Below are 22,052 nucleotides of genomic sequence, written 5' to 3'. Positions count from 1 at the left end.
TACACCCCTAAGGGAAAATGGCCAAATTGTACCCAAAGTGTCAATATTTTGTGTGGCCACCATTTTCAAGCACTGGCTTAACTCTCTTGGGCATGGAGTTCACTACAACTTCACAGGAGCCGCTGGATCCTCTTCCATCCTCCATGACGACATCACGGAGCTGGTGGATGTTAGAGACCTTGCGCTCTTTCACCTTCTGTTAGACTAGAGGATGTCCCACAGATGCTCAATAGCGTTTAGGTCTGGAGACGTTATGTTGTGAGATGTTAAGTCATGTGAACCATGCAGCCAGTCTTCATGTCCTGTTAGGCACTACATTTGATTGTTGGATTCCTCCTAACAAAAGTGCTTATTAACCCCTTCACGACGATGGACGGATATATCCGTCATGGAACGTGTCCCGTTAAGCCCCGCCCCCTGCTGCGGGCAGGCGGCGGCGGTCGGCACACATCAGCTGTTTTCAACAGCTGACATGTGTGCCTGCATGTTGCGAGTGGAATCTCTTCCCCTCGCAACATTTAACCCCTTAAATCTCGCTGCCAAAGTCTGGCAGCGAGATCTATATGCACGCGGCCATGATTTTTACTTACTGCCGCCCCCACTGGAAATCACGTGCGTGAGCAGAGGGAAACAGGAAGTGACTGAATCTGCTGTTTACAGCTGTATAGGTGTGCTCAGCAGATAGATAAGTGATCGGATTGCTGATCGCTATAGCCTAGGGGGGCTAGTAAAATTTAAAAAACGTTTAAAAAAAAAACCCCTAAAAGTTCAAATCGCCCCCCTTTCCCCCCCATTGAAAATTAAAGGTTAAAAAAATAAATAAAAATATACACATTTGGTATCGCTGCGTTCAGAAATGCCCGATCTATTAAAATCAATTAATCTGATTGGTAAACGGTGTAGTGGCAAAAAATTTCCAAACGCCAAAATTACGTTTTTTGGTCGCCGCAAGTTTTACGCAAAATGCAAGAACAGGCGATCAAAATGTAGCATCTGCGCCAAAATGGTACCATTAGAAACGTCAGTTCGAGACGCAAAAAATAAGCAGTCACTGAGCCATAGATCCCCAAAAAATGAGAACGCTACGGGTTTTGGAAAATGGCGCAAAACGTGCGCCACTTTTATTGGATAAGCTTGTGAATTTTTTTTAACTCCTTAGATACAACTAAACCTATAATGTTTGGTGTCTACAAACTCGCACCGACCTCAGGCATCACACTCACACATCAGTTTTACCATATAGTGAACACCGTGAATAAAACATCCCAAAAACTATTGTGCCATCACACTTTTTTTTGCAGTTTTTTCACACTTAGAATTTTTTTGCTGTTTTCCAGTACACCATATGGTAAAACTTATGGTTTCGTTTAAAACAACTTTCTGTGCATATGTTCCCTTCTTTAAGCTTTTAATATATACATAAAACCACTGCAGGCATTTAAAGCTGTGAAGTGACCTTACCGTTTGTCAGATGGTTTCCTTTGGAAGCCGCTCACTATTTTTAGATATACAGTTTAATTTTTTTTTTGTTGTTGTTAAAGCCTTCAGACGTAGCCATCACAATAACTGCCGTTTAGACACTTCAGGAAAAACTCAGCCGGCGTTTTCCTGAATTGTCTTCTTCAAAAACTCAATGGGTACATCGACATCTAAAAGGCACTGTGTATGTATCCTTGTGGGTTAGCCCAGAGGGGCTTTGTAGCATTCAGTCTGTCATACAGAACAATTTGTACCAGAGAACTAATGCAAGGAGATTCATGAGTAGTACTAAAGCATTCCCCAATTCTGGCAGTAACCTGAGGAGTGATGAGGACCTCACACTTGGCTCCTTCAGGCACCGCAGCAGAGCCCTCAGGAACATTTGGGTATCGCTGTACTGATCATGAATCCGATCATTCCAGTTTCCTAGTAGGTCATATTTGACCAAAGCTTCAGCCATAATGTCCATGCATTGTCCTTCCATGCAGGTGGCGAGCTGTTTCTGCACTTGGAACGGGAGGGCATCTTTATGGAGGATACGGCCTGGTATGTCATTCTGCAGGGAAGATGTGCGCTAGTTTCATGGCTTTATTTCCACCTGTGATCTAGCACTTCTTCTTTTCTCATAGTTTCTACTTGGCGGAGATTACCCTCGCTCTTGGACACCTGCATTCTCTGGGGATCATATACAGGGATCTGAAACCAGAAAATGTCATGCTTAGCGCCCAGGGTGAGTTAGTGACAGTTACACATCTGTGTGGTTTTTGTGAAGGATGCAGTTGTCCTTAGTCATCCTTTGGATGTCCCACAGCACAATTGTGCTGAGCTGCCTTATTTTTTTTTATCCTTTTTAGGTCACATCAAACTCACTGATTTTGGGATGTGCAAGGAGTCGATTCACGGAGACAGCGTGACGCACACCTTCTGTGGAACGGTGGAGTATATGTATGTTCTGAATTTGTAAGGGTAAAGGACTGTGTGCTCTTGCTCTGAAGCAAATAAAGTGATAATTATTTTAGTTGCTCTTTTACCAATGATTTGCTTTTAATATGGTTCTATTATGACTAAAAACAGAAATCTCCTTTTCCTGAACTCTCTTGTGTATGAAAATCCCAAAAATGTGTGTGCTCTTCCCAATCTACATCATCCATATAATGCCTAAGTGCACAGGTCCCCATTTGTTTTTGCTTATTTATTTCTGCACCTTTTCAAGGGGATATGTGGGGTCTGTAAACGGGCACACAGCCGCCTCTACAAAAAAACAAAACTGTATATGTAAGGGCATATAATTGCATTTTGGGAGACATTATATTATTATTAGCAGTGGTCTATATACCAAGCATAGCTGTGCTCTCCGCATGCTTTATTTCCCAGTGAGACAATCGGAGGCTCCTGACGTCATTGTAGGTGCCTTTTAAGAGCTTTGCTTATTTTTGTGACAGAAGTATCTGATCTTTAGGCCACATGCACACTGAGTATTTGGTGAGTTTTTACCTCCGTATTTGTAAGGCCACATGCACATATTCAATATTGGTGAGTTTTTTACCTCAGTACATGTAAGGCCTCATGCACATGTTCAGTATTTGGTGAGTTTTTTTACCTCAGTATGTGTAAGGCCTCGTGCACATATTCAGTATTGGTGAGTTTTTACCTCAGTACTTGTAAGGCCACATGCACATGTTAAGTATTTGATTATTTTACCTCAGGATTTGTAGCCAAAACCGGGAGTGGCAAAGTATAAGAAACACGGGCACCACTTCTGCGATTTTCACCCACTTCTGGTTTGGGCTACAAATACTGAGGTGGTACCCGTGTGTCCATTATACTTTTCCACTGATTGTTGCACTCCTGCTTTTGGCTTACGGATGCTGAGGTAAAATACTGAGCAAATGCTCAATTTGTGTATGTGGCCTCAGGAGGATCAGTCTAACTGCCACACTCCCCTCCTTAGGGCACGCTCACACGAGCGTGAAAAACAGACGAGTGCAATGCGAGAAAATCTCGCATTGCACTCTGACGAATGTTAGTCAATGAGGGAGAGCAGTTGGTCAGCTTTTCTCGCATACAGATTCTGGATGCGAGAAAAGTAGCAGCATGCTGCGATTTTCTGTGAGAGCCACATCACTCGCACTCATTCAAGTCTATGGGTGCGAGAGAAACATCTGACAGCACTCGGATGTTATCCCAGTGCAGTATGATATACGCACAGGCTGACAATGGAGGACATGGGAGATTAACCCCTTCCTCTCCTCCGCAACGCCTGCCCTCAGCTTCACAGCTGTGACCTAATTGCAGGATTGGGTCACAATCGCGTGACACTCTGCTCACGCTCGCAGCAGAGACTGACCCTGGGGTCATTAGCATATTGCATCTGCTGCTCTCGCATCGGATGCCATACACTCGTGTGAGTCCAGCCTAAAAGGTATTGTCTGGTCTAAAGTGATAAGTCTGCAGTCACTCTGTCTGTCACTCTGTGCCTGCAGACACATGACTTCTCACAGCGCACACACTGTGCGCTGTGAGGATTCACTGGTTTCTGAGCTGGGAACGGCCGTCACGTGACCGCAATTGTGCGATATGCATCTTCGTGGCCAGGATTGACTAGTGGGCGTGGCCCCACTCAATACAAGAATATGGAATGGATGCAGCTATCTAGTGGGCACAGCCTTGCTCAATACACTTGTATGGAATTGGCTTGTCTGACTAGTAGGCATGGCCGTCTACTGTGCAGGGCCTTGTTCAATACACTTGTATGGAATTGGCTTGTCTGACTAGTAGCCATGGCCGTCTACTGTGCAGGGCCTTGTTCAATACACTTGTATGGAATTGGTGCGACTGACTAGTAGTAATTGGCACGGCCTTGCTCAATACACTTGTATTGAGTGAGACCGCGCACTAGTCTGGTTCTGGCCAGGAGTATGCATATTGCACAATTGCAGTCACATGACCACTGTTCCCGCCTCAGAAACCGGTGACTCCTCGCAGTGCACAGTGTGTGCGCTGGGAGGATTCATAAGTCTGCAGTCACATAGTGACACATGGAGTGACTGCAGACTTATCATTCTAGATCGGACAACCATAATACTAAAATGCTTTGCTTCTGCCATTAAATTAAACTTTAATTATTTACATTTCACCTGCATGGAGCACCAGCTTCCAACTCCATTAAAGAGATTATCAGTTTTTGGGTTTTGTCTTTTGTTGTTTTTTTTATGTAATATTTATTACTAGCAAAGAGTGTGTGAAATTAATAAAATAAAATAAATATACGCTCCAGCTCTCCATTTTACCCCCTTCAGCCCCGGGGCACTTTCCGTTTTTGCGTTTTTGTTTTTTGCACCCCTTCTTTCGAGAGCCGTAACTTTTTTTTTTTTTTTTTTATTTTTCCGTCAATCTTGCCATATGAGGGCTTGTTTTTTGCGGGACAAGTTGTACTTTTAAATGAAACCATAAGTTTTACCATATGGTGTACTGGAAAACAGCAAAAAAATTCCAAATGCGGAAAAATTGCAAAAAAAAAGTGTGATGGCACAATAGTTTTTGGGATGTTTTATTCACGGTGTTCACTATATGGTAAAACTGATGTGTGGGTATGATGCCTGAGGTCGGTGCGAGTTTGTAGACACCAAATATGTATAGGTTTACTTGTATCTAAGGCAGGGGTGGGCAATTAATTTTCCCAAGGGGCCGCTTGAGAAATTGGGATTGTTATAGAGGGCCGGACTAATATAATTAACTCAATTTTACCCAATACTGTGTATAGTGTATATATACTATCCCTTCATAAACAAACAGTAAGTTAAACAATACAAAGGTTCAATGATAATATGGAGGATCTAGTTACATCATTATTTAAGGACGTTATTACAGGACAGACATTATTACATATGGAGAATACAGTAAAGGGACATATTACAGGAAGGGGACATTGTTACAGATGGGGGACCTTATTATAGGATAGGGCCTATACATTTGACTAACATGCTGGTGGGGGCCCTGCATCAAATTTTGGACCATATTTATGCACACACATCAGATGGTGAAGGGTGTACAGGACAGCACAGCCAGTATTCAGATTAGCATATACTATACATGGCTGCAGACATCAGAATGTATATAACAATGTGTACACTGGATGTATAGGGCTGTGTGCGCTCTGCACTGCACCTTAAAAGGTGCGCTTCAGAGCGCAGCTGAAAAGCTCCGTTCTGAAGCACATGGTGCCGGCAGAGAACGTGTGCTCTGCATGCTGCCTCTCCCATAGACAGAGCAGGAGCTGCCGGCAAAGCGCACGGAAGAAGTGACATGTCACTTCTTAGAACGCAGCGATTCGGGCAGCAGCAGAAGTGCTGTGCGCTAAGACGCCACGTACGCATGTTTCCTGCACAATCTCCATAGATTATGCAGGAGACGCAGGACGCATGCAGTTACTCTGCGCTACAAAGCGCAGCGTAACTGCATGTAATTACGCAACGTGTGCACATAGCCTTATACTGGGCACAGATATACAATGATTTGTACAGTGGCTGATTCAATACATGCACCAGAACCTCACATGCTGTAATATCTGGGTCCATATACTTTATACTGTATGATGTCCTGGAGCCAGGCTGAGGATCAGACCGTGCAGGATGTTATGTGCTCCTGCCTGCAAGTCTCTATACTCTCACTGTGTTATTGCTGGAGCCATTATTGTGAGGCTGGAGCCGAGGGCTCACACTGACAGCCGACGAGATCTGTGTCAAAGTTCACCTGAATAGAGCGAGTGCACTGCAGACAGGTGCTGTAAACATACCGGGAGAGCCGGGTCGTGTCACCTCGTCACTGTGGAACATCAGAGACCCTCCTGCCTGCCTGACCCTGTGCTGACCACCTCCTGCACACAGACTCCTCTCCTGCCGCAGGCACGCTGGGTGAGATGAGAACAGCAGACTCTGCCGACCACCAAGTACAGTGTGGGCGTGTCTGCTGTACTCGGATGCAGCCGGCCAGCACTTTCTCTAGTCCCTTCCACGACAGCATAGGAGGTTGTCTCTCCACGCCCTAATTGGGACAGGAAGCACAAGAGGTTTAAAAGGACCCTCCCACCTCCCATAGCCAGTGTCTTTCCTGTCCCCATGGGGCATGGAGAGGTTTTCTTTTTCTCCTATGCTGTGGTGGCCGGCGAACTACAGTATATATTTTTTTTTGTTTGTTCCTACCTTAAGCCGGGCAGTATCGGTCGGGCCTTCGCCGCTCCTCCCCTACTGTTCCCTCACGCTGTGGGGGACCGCTGCTCCAGCCTTCCGGAACTCCTCTGGGGTGATGCAGGCTGTGTAGCTCCCCGGCCGGCGTCCTCCCTGAGCCGCCGGCCGCTTCCTGCATGCACGCTGCTGGGCGATCCGGAAGTGCTACCGCGGGCGGGACTTCCGGTCTAGCGAACTTCCGGTTGGGCACTTCCGGTCGCGGAGGCAGCGTGGAGGACACGCCGACGCTGACACGACCTGTCAGGGACCGGATGCAGGAGGCGGGGAACGTTCCCGGTCACTGGGGGGGGCAGGCCCTTGTGCATAAGGGCTGCCTTGAAGACTTCAGATTCACGGTAAGGATTGCTGCTGTGCTCCCTGACATGTCTTCCCCTGCAGCTGCATCTGCAGAGCCCAGTGTTCCCCCTGCCACAGTAAGTACGGAGGGGGGGTGGTCCCTCATGCATAGGTCTCAGACGGATATTTATGGCTCTTTCTGGTCTGGGTTTTCCATGAGGACAAGGCCACTAAGAAATTTGACAAAAATGAAAAGTCAGAGAAGTCAGAGAGGTCTGAGAGGTCCGATAAACCGGATAAACCTGACCGCTATGAACAGACTGAAAAGATTAAAAAGTGTCCAGTCTGTGTAAAAAAGCTACCTACAGTCTGGGATAACAAGCTTTGCCAACAGTGTACGGACCAGATTATTAGGGCTGAACAACCGTCCCTGGTAGACGAACTACGGTCCATGATGAAGCAGGAGATTCAGGCCTCACTAGCCTCTCTCCCTGCTCCTGGCCCCTCTTCCCCAAAGAAAAGGAAACTCCAGTCAGCCCCGTCTGATCATGAGGATGCTGATTCCGCCTCGGAGGGTCCCGATGAAGGTTCTTCCTCCGGGAGGTCTGACCAGTCCTTCCTTTTTCCCTCAGAAGATTTGGGGGATCTTATTGGGGCGGTTCGGAGTACTATGGGGTTAGAGGAAGTGCAGTCTCTTCCCTCTATCCAGAATGAAATGTTTGCTGGCCTGAAAACCGTCAAACAATTAGGGTTTCCGGTTCATGCCAATATTCTGGATATTGTCTCTCAGGAATGGGAATTTCCTGAGAGGCGTTTTCGGAGTGACCCCAGACGCCGGTTTCCTCTGGAAACTTCTGAGTTACATTGGGAGGTCCCCAAAGTAGATGTACAGGTGGCTAGGGTAGCTAAACAAACGGCGCTTCCTTTTGAAGATACTTCCCAACTTAGAGATCAGATGGATAGGAAGGTAGAGGGCCTCATGAAGCGATCCTGGGAGGCATCGTCTTCTACCATTCAGGCCAACATTGCCTCCACTTGTGTATCCCGGTCCCTACTTAGGTGGTTAGACCAGTTGGAGGCTCATATTTCCCAGGGTACCCCTCGGGATGAGCTGCTGGAATCCCTTCCCTTACTTAGGAAGGCTACCAGTTTTTTGGCAGATACCTCGGTGGAATCAGTCCGCCTGGCGGCCAGGACCTCTGTTCTATCTAACTCTGCCAGACGTGCCCTCTGGCTTAAGGCCTGGAGTGGAGACTCCACCTCCAAAATGAGACTTTGCTCCCTTCCGTTTAAAGGGGATTTGGTGTTTGGGCCTTCCCTGGATGATATTCTGGACAAGGCGAATGATCGTAAGGCCTTGCCTGATCCTAGACCCCCCAGGAAGCGGTCCTTTCGTCCCTCGATGCCTCAGGCCTCCCAGCCCAGAGGGAAAGGGAAGGCGGGCCGGTGGAGCTATCCTAAGGGTAGAGGGAGAAACATCCTCATCCCTCCCCATCAACAACGTCCTCAGCAGGACAAACAGTGACTCGGCTCGGGTGGGGGGACGACTCTCGGCGTTTCTTCCCCAGTGGCGGTCCATCACCTCCTGCCAATGGGTTCTGAAGATCGTCTCAGAGGGTCTCTTAATAGAATTCATCTCCCCCCCCAGGCTCTACTGTACGCAAAGATTCAGGAGCTACTGCACTCGGGGGTCGTTTCCCCAGTCCCGAGTCAGGAAGAAGGGATAGGCCACTACTCCCGTCTCTTCCTTGTCAGAAAGCCGTCTGGCGACGTCCGGATTATCATCAATTTACGGCGTCTCAACCGGCAGGTCAGGTACCGGCGGTTCAAGATGGAGTCCGTGAAATCGACTATTCCCCTGATAGGTCTGCACCACCAGATGGCCTCCATAGATCTGAAGGACGCCTACTTCCATGTGCCCATCCATCCGTGTCACAGGCAATACCTCAAGTTTGCGGTTCTACACGGGGAGGAAGTGCTTCATTTGCAATTCAATGTACTTCCCTTCGGGATCTCCTCGGCTCCAAGGATCTTTTCAAAGATCATGGCAGAGGTGGTCGCCTTCATACGATTGCAGGGTATCTGTCTGGTTCCATATTTGGACGACTTTCTTCTAGTGGCTCCCTCCGCTCAGACCCTCCGGAGCCATGTGGAGAAGTCTTTAGGAATCCTTCGGTCCTTGGGATGGATCCCCAATCTCAAAAAATCACAGTTGCACCCCTCCTCCACTCGGCAGTTTCTCGGAGTGCTGCTGGACTCCGACAGGCAGGCATCCTTTCTCCCGGAGGGCCACAGGGTGGCCCTGCTAGCCAAAAATCTCAAAGCTTCGCCATCAGGCACGCCCGACCCTTCGAGCGGCTATGTCGGCTCTGGGTTCTATGACGTCCTGCATTCCCTCAGTCAGGTGGGCTCAGGCCCATTCTCGGTGTCTCCAGGATCATATCCTGGCGCATTGGGACCGACTCCCGTCCTCCCTGAACAGACGGTTTCGCCTCTCTGGGACCGTCTCCTCATCCCTTCTCTGGTGGCTGCGGCTCAACAACCTTCAGGTGGGGGTTGCCTGGACTCAGACGCCCCTGGTTACAGTGACAACCGATGCCAGCCTGCGGGGATGGGGTGCTATGGTAGCAAACTCCCCATTTCAGGGGGTCTGGAGTCCTTATGTCAGCTCCCAATCCTCCAATTACCGGGAGCTCAGGGCAGTCAGGGAAGCCCTCCTTGCGGCTCAGGATCTCGTCCGGGACTCTCACGTCCTGGTCTACTCGGACAATGTCACCACAGTGGCACATCTCCGCCATCAGGGCAGTACACGATCGGGCGCCCTGAAGTCTGTGTCCTCCCGGATCTTCCACTGGGCAGAACAGTCCCTGCTATCCCTTTCTGCAGTCCATCTAAAGGGCTCCCTAAACCTTCAGGCAGATTTCCTGAGTCGTCGGGATGTTCATCCGGGGGAATGGAGTCTGGATCAAGCGGTGTTCTGCTCTCTGGTGGCAAGGTGGGGTACTCCAGAGGTGGACCTCTTTGCTTCGGCAGGAAATCGCAAGGTCGCAACATATTTCTCCCTGAACCCTCGGGACAAGGCATTGGGGGTGGACGCCTTCTGCCACGTTTGGTCCTTTTGCCTCGCCTACCCTTTCCCCCCACTTCCTCTTCTCGCACGGACCCTGAGGAAGATCAGAGACGACGGAGCCACAACTATCCTGGTAGCCCCTCTGTGGCCTCGGAGGAGTTGGTACAGCCTGATCCTGACGCTCGGGATAGACGGCCCGGTCCTCCTGGGTTCCGACCCCAGTTTACTATCCCAGGGTCCGATTTTCCATCCGGATCCCCAGAAACTCAAATTGGCTGCCTGGCTTCTGAGGCCCGGGCACTGAGGGCCCAGGGACTTTCTGACAGGGTTGTGGCTACTCTACAGAAGAACTGTAAACCAGTGACTAATAGTATTTACAATAAAATCTAGATGAAATTTTCCTCCTGGTGTGGTTCTCGGCCTCCTGACCCGCTCCGGCCTAACGTTGCGCAGATTCTAGACTTCCTCCAGAGTGGATTAGACCTGGGCCTTCGGCCTAGCACCCTGAAGGTTCAGGTCTCGGCACTCAGTGCAGTCTTTGACACGTCTCTGGCGGATCATCGCTGGATCCGCCGTTTCTTTGTGTCCGCTAGTAGACTCTGTCCGCGTCAGAGGGTCCTGACGCCTCGCTGGGATCTTAATGTGGTCCTTACCGGACTGTCTCAGTCTCCCTTTGAGCCTCTGTCCTCCTGTAACATCCGTTCTCTTGGTCACAAGACTGCCTTTCTTGTGGCTATTACGTCTGCTCGTAGAGTCGGGGAACTTCAAGCATTGTCTATTCGGGAGCCTTACCTGACCGTGAGAGATGACAGCATTGTCTTTCAGCTGGACCCTTCCTTCCTTCCCAAGGTGGTTTCGGATTTTCACCGTTCTCAGTCCATCATCCTGCCTTCCTTCTGTCAGCATCCTAGGACTCCGGGTGAGGAAGTGTTTCATTCTTTGGACGTTCGTCGGACAGTGTTGCACTACCTGGATGTTACTGCACCTTGGCGTCTTGATCATAACCTATTCATCCAGCCCTTTGGTCGAAATAAGGGCAGGAAGGTGGCTAAGAGTACCGTCGCCAACTGGATTGTGCGGGCCATTAGAGACGCCTACCTCGCTCAGCATCTCTCTCCGCCTACCTCTCCGCCTACCGGATTCACGGCGCACTCCACCAGGGCTACCTCTGCCTCCTGGGCTGAACGGGCAGGGGCTTCTCCTGAGCAGATCTGCAAGGCGGCTACGTGGTCTTCCCTCCATACTTTCACGAAGCATTATCATTTGGATCTGGATTCCAACAGGGATTTGGCTTTTGGCAGGAAGGTCCTGCAGGCTGTGGTCCCCCCCCTAGGTATCAATTCGTTGGTATTCCTCCTATGCTGTCGTGGAAGGGACTAGAGAAATAAGAATTATTCTTACCGTTAATTCGGTTTCTAGGACCTTCCACGACAGCAGGTAATTCCCTCCCTTATCCTCGATATTCCTGGATGTGTTTTGTACTTCTCATATGCTATGGGTTCTTTGTAAGACACTGGCTATGGGAGGTGGGAGGGTCCTTTTAAACCTCTTGTGCTTCCTGTCCCAATTAGGGCGTGGAGAGACAACCTCCTATGCTGTCGTGGAAGGTCCTAGAAACCGAATTAACGGTAAGAATAATTCTTATTTTGCAAGTTTAAATCAACAGTGCGCGGTCAAAATCAAGAGTCAGTTGGGCAGCCCGAAACACCTGCTGAGTCTCCAGCCTTAGGCCAGCCCGCCCGCAGGACAACTTATGACGCGATGTAGGTCTCTGTAATAGCCTATCTGACAAAGGTATTTCTGGACGGTATCTGCGTCTGCTCTCAGCAGTGTAGATCAGGCCACGCCCCCAACTCTGAGCTAAGACGGGCGGGCCGGTCACAGACAGTAGGCGGGCCGGATGCGGGCCGCACCTTGCCCAGGTCTGATCTAAGGGGTTAAAAAAAATTCACAAGTTTGTCCAATAAAAGTGGCGCACGTTTTGCGCCATATTCCGAAACACGTAGCGTTCTCATTTTTTGGGATCTATGGCTGTGATGGCTTATTTTTTGCGTCTCGAGCTGATGTTTCTAATGGTACCATTTTTGCGCAGATGCTACGTTTTGATCGCCTGTTATTGCATTTTGCGTAAAACTTGCGGCGACCAAAAAACGTAATTTTGGCGTTTGGAATTTTTTTGCCACTATGCTGTTTACCAATCAGATTTAATTGATTTTATATTTTGATCAGGGATTTCTGAACGCGGCGATACCAAATATGTGTATATTTATTTTTTTTTTAACCCTTTAATTTTCAATGGGGGGAAAGGTGGGTGATTTGAACTTTTAGGTTTTTGTTTTTTTTTGTTTTGTTTTTTTTAAACTTTTTTTTTTTTTTTTATTTTTTTTATTTTACTAGTCCCCCTAGGGGGCTATAGCGATCAGCAATCCGATCGCTATTATCTATCTGCTGATCACAGCTATACAGCTGTAATCAGCAGATACAGTCACTTTCTTTTTCCCTCTGTTCCGTGCCGAGGGAAAACGAAAGTGAAACATCATAGCTGCAGGCTTCATCACATGACCCTGTGCTACGATGGCAACCAACGATAGTCACGTGATCACGCACGTGACTTCAGGCTTCCGGTGGGGGCGGCGGTAAGTAAACATGGCCGCGCGCATTTAGATCTTGCTGCCAGACTTTGGCAGCAAGATTTAAGGGGTTAATGGCCGCGGGTGAAAGCTATTCCACCCGCGGCTAGCAGGCACACATGTCAGCTGTTGAAAACAGCTGATATGTGTGCCGACCGCCGCCGCCTGCAGGCAGGGGGCGGGGCTTAACGGGACACGCTCCATGACGGATATATCCGCCCATGGTCGTGAAGGGGTTAAGGTAATTACATGCTGTACTTCCAAGTAACCACTGCAGCCAATCTGTGTCCAAGTGGTTATACCCACATGTACACTACAAGACTGCTGAGGGCAGTGATTGGCTGCAGAGGTTACATGGGTGTGCAGCATATAATTGCTACAGCAAAGTAAACTGACGGGGACTAATGAGAGTGATTTAATAAGTGAGGATTGCTTTTTTTATCACTGTGTGATATAATATCGGACAGCATTGTACAGAGCAGCATATTGCAGAGTGGCTGAGAATATTGTAGTTAATCAACATGGCTTATCATTGTCATTTTATCAATTTCTTACCTTCTCCTCCATCTTCTTCCAGGGCTCCAGAAATCTTGGCTCGCAAAGGACACAACCGGGTAGTGGACTGGTGGAGCCTTGGGATTCTCTTGTACGACATGCTGACTGGCTCAGTGAGTGCTCACTTTTGTCTCACGTCATTTTTTTTCCCCCACTTTTTAGGTCACGTTTTCTATTAAATGGCATTTTGATGCCAAAATTCACAGGGTGGCACTAGGAAATGAGAACGAATCAATAATTGTGTAATTGCTAGAGCAAAGGCAACATTTAGGAAAAAGATATGATACTGACATTTTGATTAAAAAAAAAATAAAATTAAATTGTCGTCCTTTTTGATGGGGCACTTTGATTAAAGGGGTTGATCTTCCTTAGTATAGGGTCTAACTTGCTGATGGGTGGGTGGTCTGATGGGACACAAAGGACAACATCTGGAAGGAGTTTGTTGTATGTTCGTTGATTTCCTCCCACACTACAAAGACCTACTGATAGGGAATCTAGGTTGTGAGCCCCAATGGGGACAGTGATACAAATATCTGTAAAGTGCTACAGAATATGATGGTGTTCTATAAGCAAGCATAATAAATCTTAATTTTTTTTTTTTGTCTCATCTCTTCTTTTCCCATGTGTAATTCCAGCCCCCCTTTACTGGAAACAACCGGAAGAAGATCATTGACAAGATCCTAAAAGGAAAGCCATCTTTCCCCCCATACCTTACACCTGATGCTTGTGATCTCTTGAAGAAGGTAATGTTTCCATTTCTCTATTTTTGATTGGTTTATTCTTCCATTGTCCGTTTATTCCTAATTAGTTTAATTCATCTGTTCATTCCGTATGTTCTTGGCTTTTTTCAGCTGCTTAAGAAAAGTCCAGCTCAAAGACTTGGATCTGGGCAAGCTGATGTGGCTGAGATACAGGTGCCATTATGTAACTCTTCAATTTTTTAAGTTGGGTTTTTTTGTTAGATATATTAGACTTTTTCTTTTCTTTTCTTTCTGTTTTTCCTTTTTAATATATAGAAACACCAGTTCTTCAGACAAATTCACTGGGATGATCTTCTACAATGTAAAATAGAACCACCATACAAGCCAAACCTGGTAAGTGACGGAGCAAGAGTGAAGCGGCTAGGTCTAGAGGTAGGGTGGTACCTGCTCATAGATGCCACTCATTAGGTATAACTTTCACTCCGATTAATTCTACTGCATAAGTCACTCAAGCTAATGAGTTGGAGGCCTTGAATAATTGTGCCATCCATAGTCCCTGCAGCTGAGCCAGACTGTCCACTGAAAGCCAGTGGGGTTCAATGGAACTCTGCATAGAGACTCGCTGTTTTTTTTCCCTGCCATTCTTCATAGGTGTCCATAAGAAACTGCCACACAGCATGTGTACTTCCACTGACAATATACATTGTCGCAAGCCTGTGGTCTACTCGCCACAGCTCATAACTCATGTCTGAATCCCATCTAGCATTAAAACACACATGACAATTTGGTAATGTTTTAAAGGGACTCTGTCACCAGGGTCCCCCCCCCCCACCCCAGAGCAGCATAATATAGAAACGGTGATCCTGATTCTGGCAGTGTGTCACTTAATGAGCTGTTTGCTGTCATTTTGATAAAATCACTGTTTTCTCTGCTGCAGATCTAGCTTTATTTGAATGTAGGGTTATACAGAGCTCATGTATCTGCTGGACTACCTGACAGCATGCCAAGTAGTCCTCTAATGGTAATCTCATGCTAATTAGTGATTTTATAAAAGCTACACTACACAGCCCAAGTGACACATCGATGGAATCAGGGTCTCTTTTCCTTCATCATGCTGCTCTCAGATAAGGTGGCAAAAACCTGGTGACAGATTCTCTTTAAGGGGGTTAGCTTGCATTTTCATACAAGTAGGATAAACGAGCCCCCAACCTCCCCCAATTACATTAATCTTTAACCTTTCTGCATGAAAGGAGTGGAGGGATGCTAATGGTGGTCTGCAAATCCCACTTAACCTCGATGATTAATATAAGAGATTCCCATTCCCATTTAATTAAGTGACACATGTCTCCCAGGATTTGGGATTGCAGGCTAAGCTCCTGATACATTTACTGCAAATTGTGTTCTTGATTCTGTTAATAGACGAGCAATCACAGGTAGTAGCACTGGGGACATCATAGCAAAACACACACGGTATCTCTGTTACTGTGTCTTTGGGATTTCCAGGAAAATCCAACAGTATGTCAACGGTCCTGAACATGCTTTCCAGGGTAGAAAGATAGCATGCAGTGCCATGGGATGTGGGTATTTGTGAGCATGTGATAGGTAATGGTCTTCCTGCTCTTGTCTTGTAGCTCTCTGAGGATGATGCAAGCCACTTCGGTTCTCACTTCACCAGACAAACACCTGTAGATAGTCCTGATGCAATCATCAGTGAGAGCGCAAACCAGGCCTTCTTGGTAAGTGGTGACTTGCTTGGAAGCGGAGAAGTGTTTCTTCTGTAAATCTATTCTTACTGGGGGGGTTTCTGTTACTTTTCTGTTTCTTTAGGGTTTCACCTACATAGCCCCATCTGTTTTGGACAGTCTTCGAGAGGTCTTCAGCTTCCAGTCGTGGCACCAGTCACCCCGTCCTCAGCCTCAGAGGCAAGTACTTCTTTCTCTTTTTATCTTTGTGAGTTGATCAGTCGTATTCTAATATGAGCGGTGTGATGGAAGTGAATCACATTTTTAGAGTTCTTAAACCGCTTCTAGGTTCGTGTAATGCCATTACTTCTTTCGTTTTGGTCTCGTGTCTGTGAGCAGGGTATATCGGGTCTTATTATTTGTCTTATAATGAGTAAGTTTCCACTTCTCTCCCCGTGTAAAAGCTTTCGCTGTCTTCAGCAGTCTCTGCGGTACGGGTTGTGGGACCCTGTTTCCTGCGCTCTTTACTGCTTATTGTGCTGCCCGTTAGATTGTCTGATGTGGTTTTCATTGTTTCTCTTTCAATATTACAACTTTTTTATTCTTTATTTGACATGTGTTTAACTATGCGTGATTTAATAATAAATGTATAAAACTACAGAAGACCAACACACATCAGACATTTACATGACCACTATAACACGGACAATTCATTCAGCAAGTTTGGTGTGAGTCATGAGCAGTAGGTATCAACAACGAAAATACTAAAGGAAAGATTGTTATACATACAGTATATATGTATATACGTGTGTGTGTATATATAGATAAAGAGATATATATAATATATTAGTGTGTGTGTATATAATATATATTTTTATAATATGTATGTGTGTGTGTTGAAAAGGAAAATTATGCTGTAACCATAAAGCAGGGCTAAAAATTACAATTCATCCTGCATAAAACATACAGCCCTGTGAAAGGAAAAAATAAAGAGATGGATAAACAGAAAAAAAAATTGACTCCTAACAAGGCTTATACAGGCCAGGCCACTAAGGGGTTAAACAGGCCTGAGAAAAGTTCAGACTGAAATGAGATCATAATTATAACACGCACAGGTTTTCTGTTATATGTATGTAATAAAATGTATTTGTGTTAAAAAGCAAAAACAGTTCTATTTTTTTTTATTTTTGCAGATGTATTATATTATGCAAATTAAAACATGTATATCAACCAAGATATGATACAAGATATCTGTGGAACATTTTATTGTTCATTTATTCCCACTCTAAATGTTACACAAACAACCCCAGTTACAGGGGAAAATGGCCTCTTTTTGGACCTGGTATCACTGGCAGTGCTGATCTGGGTCTGGTATAACCCAGCAACTCTACGCTAGAGAAGCCTCACTGTGATGTGAGGATTCAAGTCTGCAGACTATCAGTTAAAAGCCCGGATAACCCCTTCGACCTTGCGCCGTAAATTTTACCTTGGGGTGGCACTATAGGACTTTGGTTATTTGGTTGTAAAAAAAAAAATATATATTCCAAATTGTTTTATTGTGGCAAAATATGAATAATAATTAATAAATTAATCGCCAGGTACTACAGCTAGTTAGTTATATTTTCCATATGCCGGAATAATGAGAGCATGTTTTAACGCATTTTTATTACTTTCTGCAAAGTCAAACGTTTACATACACGAACAGTACTATGCCTTTAAACAATATAGGACAACCAATATGATGATGTCATGTCTTTGGAAGCTTCTGATAGGTTTAATGGCAACATCTGAGTTAATTAGAGAGACATCTGTGGATGTGTTTTAATGCACACCTGAAATACACTGTTTCTTTGTGTAGCATCAAGGGAAAGTCAAAAGAAATCAGCCAAGATCTCAGGAAGGGAATTGTAGACTTGCACATGTCTGGTTCATCCTTGGGTGCAATTTCCAGATACCTGAAGGTGCCTCGTTCATCTGTACAAACAATTCTATGCAAGTACAAACAAGATGGGAATGTCCATCCATCATACTGCTCAGGAAGGAGACTGGTTCTTTGTACCAGAGATGTACGTCCTTTGGTCAGACATGTGCATTTCAACCCAAGAGGAAAAGCAAAACACCTTGTGAAGATGCTGGCGGAAGCTGGTAAAATGGTGTTATTTTCCACAAGGAAAGAAATACTTTATTAACATGGGCTGAGAGGCCACTCTGCCATGAAGAAGCCATTACTACAAAAGAAACAGATTAAGGTTTGCAAATGCACACAGGATCGATTTAATTTTTGGAGACGTCCTGTGGTTTGACTAAACTAAAATTGAACGCTTTGGCAATAATGACCATCATTATGTTTAGAGGAAAAAGGGAGAAGCTTTGAAGCCTAAGAACACTATCCTAACTGTTAATCACAGGGGCGGCAGCATCATGTTGTGGGGTTGTTTTGCTACAGTAGGGACTGGTGCACTGCACAAAATAGATGGCATTATGTGGCAATACTGAAGCAACATCTCAAAACATCAGCCAGGAACTTTAAAGCTTGGGTGGAAATAAGTCTTCCAAATGGGCAATGACCCGAAGCATACTGCAGACCGGTTACAAAGTGGCTTAAGGATAACAAAGTCAATGTTTTGGAGTGGCCATCACAAAGCCCCTGATCTCAATCCTATTGAAAATGTATGGTTAAAGCAGAAAAGACCGGTGCGAGCAAAGTGACCTACAAACATGGCTCAGTTACACCAGTTCTGTCAGGAGGAATGGGCCCGAATTCCTACCAACTATTGCGAGAAGCTTGTGGAAGGAGATCCAAAATATTTGACCCAAGTCATACACTGTAAGGCCAATGGTACCAAATACTAATGAATTGGATGGAAATTTCTTTGTCGCTCCATTGGGAGACCCAGACAATTGGGTGTATAGCTACTGCCTCCGGAGGCCACACAAAGTATTACACTCAAAAGTGTAAGGCCCCTCCCCTTCTGGCTATACACCCCCAGTGGGATCACTGGCTCACCAGTTTTGTGCTTTGTGCGAAGGAGGTCAGACATCCACGCATAGCTCCACTGTTTAGTCAGCAGCAGCTGCTGACTATGTCGGATGGAAGAAAAGAGGGCCCATACTAGGGCCCCCAGCATGCTCCCTTCTCACCCCACTTTTGTCGGAGGTGTTTGTTAAGGTTGAGGTACCCATTGCGGGTACGGAGGCTGGAGCCCACATGCTGTTTTCCTTCCCCATCCCCCTGAGGGCTCTGGTGAAGTGGGATCCTATCGGTCTCCAGGCACTGAGGCCGTGCTCCATCCACAGCTCCTGGGAATCTGCTGGACATGGAGCGGAGTATCCTCAGGGACATGGCCCTGCTACGTTGAGGTACTCTGTCTCTCTGGGGACCGCGCACGGACACACGGCAGCATTGCTGGGTGTGTTAGTGCGCCAGGGACGGCGGCGCTGCCCGCACTAGTGCCATCGCACACTACAGCTTGCTGGGTGTGTTAGTGTATTAGGGGACTACCGCGCTAACCGCCGTTGCCATTTTTATTTCGGGCGCGGCTGGGACTTGTGGTGCGCCGGGGACTTCCGCGCCGACCAAGGCTTATATGCCGGCCGCGCTTATCACTGAGTCCCCGGCTTGCGCGGCCTGGTCTCACTTCGTTTCCGCCCACAGACCTGCCAGTCAGGGTAGGGGCGTGACGCTGCACAGCACGGCAGCGCTGAGAGCTGGAGTATGCTTTGCATACTCCACCCCTCTCACTGTGTGCACTGTGAAACCGGCAGCGCTGAGAGCTGGAGTATGCTTTGCATACTCCACCCCTCTCACTGTGTACACTGTGAAGCCGGATTCCCGCACTTTCTCAGGCACGCCCACGGCTTCCTCCTCTACACAGGACGCCGGCAGCCATTCTTGTCAGTGTTTTCTGTAGCGACAGAAGAGACAAGTTTAGGAATCCCTGGCAGGGATTCGGATAGTCACACAACCGCTGTGACCAGGCGTTAAGCACCACCTGTGGGGCTGACTCCACTAGTGCCGAAGTGCACATATACATATATGCTTATTCACTATGCATTGCACTGTTTAGCTGCATTTTTGTATATACCCTCCTTGATTGTGCGGAGGACATAACAGCATATTGTCTGTGTAAAACAGAGGTGCAGAAGCACATGTTTTCTATGCAGCCGGTACAGCATCTACGGCTATATGGCCGGCAGTGTACATAGACCCCCATTGTATACTACGGAGTCTCTGCTAATCGTCCAGGACATGGGGACGGAGCCTGCAGTATTTACTGACAGATTTTCTGAGACTATGGCTATGATACTAGAAGCCTTGCAGTCCAGACAAGTCTCTCAAATCCATGGCCACTGTTCATTCATTATCCATGGTCCCCCGCAGTGGGAACAACTTTGAGCTCCGAGGGTGTCATGTACTTCCCAGAGTGACGGCTCTGACACGGACGACAGTCCCAGACAGCCTGAGAGGCTCACTATGAGCGGCCCTCGACTTCATCACACTAGTCAGGGTCCCAGCAAGCGGACTCTCTGTGTGATGTGGCGGAGGTAGCTGCTCAAGATCCAATCCTGAGACCGCTCTCAATCTGGATACACCTGATGGTGACGCCATAGTCAATAATCTCATAGCGTCCATCAATAGAATGTTAGTTATTTCTCCCTCAGCTCCTCCAGTGGAAGAGTCAGCTTCATAGCAGGAGAAATTCCATTCACGTATCCCAACCGTAAATTAAATACTTTCCTTGACCACCCTGACTTTACACAGGCAGTCCAGGAACACCACGCTTATCCAGTTAAGCACTTCTCCAAACGGCTGAGGATACACGTTATCCCTACCCCCTGACGTGGGCAATGGCTGGACCCAGAGCCCCAAGGGGCATCCTCCAATCTCCAGCTTGCAGCTAGATCCATAGTTGCAGTGGAAGATGGGGCTGCACTTAAAGATGCCACTGACAGACAGAGGGATCTCTGGTCGAAATCCATCTATGAGGCTATCGGCGCGCTGTTAGCTCCAGCATTCGCAGCCGTAGAGGCACTCCAAGCTACTTCAGCTTGTCTTACACAGATGGACACGGTCACACGTACATCTGTTCCGCAAGTGTCATCCTTAACCGCTCAAATGTCTGCATTGCGTCTTATGCGATTAATGCTGTCCTAGACTCTACGACCCGTACGGCAGTGGCGTCCGCTAACTCCGTGGTTTTACGCAGGGCCTGGGTGTTAACTGAATGGAAGGCAGATTCTGCTTCCAAAAAAGGGCTTAACCAGTTTGCCTTGTTCTGCTGACCGACTGTTTAGTGTGCGTGAGATGTAATCATTAAACAGTTCAAGAGTAAGGATTCTTCCTTACCTCAGCCCAGACAAAACAAACCCCAACATACCAAGGGACAGTCGGGGTTTTCGGTCTTTTCAAGGCTCGGGCAGGTCCCATTCTCCTCGTCCAAAGAGGACTCAAAAGGATCAGAGGAGCTCAGTTTCTTGGCGGGCTCAGTCACGCCCAAAAAAGACAGCCTGATAACCCGCTTCCAAGAGGCTTCCTCATGACTTGCGGCCTCCTCTCTCCGCATCCTCGGTCGGTAGCAGGCTCTCCCGCCTTGGCGATCTTTAGCTGTCACAGGTCAAAGACCGTTGGGTGAGAGACATTCTGTCTCACGGGTACAGGATAGAGTTTAGTTCTCGTCCTCCAACTCAATTCTTCAGAACTTCTCCACCTCCCGACCGAGCCGATGCTCTTCTGCAGGCGGTGGGCACTCTAAAGGCACAACGAGTGGTGACCCCCATTCCTCTTCAGGAACAAGGTCACGGTTTTTACTCCGAATTATTTGCGGTGCCAAGAAAGGACGAGTATTTCCGTCCCGTTCTGGATCTAACACGGCTCAACCAGCTCGTGAACACCAGGCGGTTCCGGATGTAATCCCCCCGCTCCGTCATCGCCTCAATGTTTCAAGGAAATTTCCTAACATCGATAGACGTCAAGGATGCTTATCCCCACGTGCCGATTGATCCAGAGCTCCAGCGTTTCTACGCTTTGTTATAAGACGCGAACACCTTCAGTTCGTAACTCTGCCTTCCGGCTGGCGATAGCCCCACGGGTCTTCGCAAAGGTCATGGCAGCAGTAGTACCAGTCCTGCAATCTCAAGGTCACTCTGTGATCCCGTATTTGGGAGATCTATTTGTCAAGGCACCCTCTTAAGGAACATGCCAACACAGCCGAACGTTGCGCTGGAGACTCTCCAGAGTTTCGGGTAGATCATCAACTTTTCAAAGTCCGATCCGACCCCGGGCCAATCACTAACATATCTAGGCATGGAGTTTCATACTCTCTCAGCGATAGTGAAGCTTCCGCTAGACAAACAGCGTTCACTACAGACAAGGCTGCAATCTCTCCTTAGGATCAGTCGCACACATTAAGACG

The 22,052-nt window shown here is 47.3% G+C and overlaps 1 protein-coding gene across 1 annotated transcript in view; it reads left to right on the top strand.

Moving 5' to 3' along the window:
* The window catches only part of RPS6KB2 (ribosomal protein S6 kinase B2), a 50,511-nt gene that overhangs the window by 23,563 nt on the left and 4,896 nt on the right, over positions 1 to 22,052 (top strand). The window contains exons 6-14 of the mRNA XM_075349365.1: positions 1,968 to 2,025; positions 2,109 to 2,209; positions 2,334 to 2,424; positions 13,279 to 13,369; positions 13,892 to 13,999; positions 14,108 to 14,170; positions 14,273 to 14,350; positions 15,589 to 15,693; positions 15,785 to 15,879. Coding sequence (XP_075205480.1) covers positions 1,968 to 2,025; positions 2,109 to 2,209; positions 2,334 to 2,424; positions 13,279 to 13,369; positions 13,892 to 13,999; positions 14,108 to 14,170; positions 14,273 to 14,350; positions 15,589 to 15,693; positions 15,785 to 15,879 — 790 coding nt within the window. The remainder of the gene's footprint in view (positions 1 to 1,967; positions 2,026 to 2,108; positions 2,210 to 2,333; positions 2,425 to 13,278; positions 13,370 to 13,891; positions 14,000 to 14,107; positions 14,171 to 14,272; positions 14,351 to 15,588; positions 15,694 to 15,784; positions 15,880 to 22,052) is intronic.

This window comes from Anomaloglossus baeobatrachus, chromosome 5 (genome assembly GCF_048569485.1).
Source record: "Anomaloglossus baeobatrachus isolate aAnoBae1 chromosome 5, aAnoBae1.hap1, whole genome shotgun sequence".
In the NCBI taxonomy this organism is placed as follows: domain Eukaryota; kingdom Metazoa; phylum Chordata; class Amphibia; order Anura; family Aromobatidae; genus Anomaloglossus; species Anomaloglossus baeobatrachus.
Note: the sequence above shows the minus strand (reverse complement) of the source record. Positions and strands in the feature narration are given on the sequence as shown.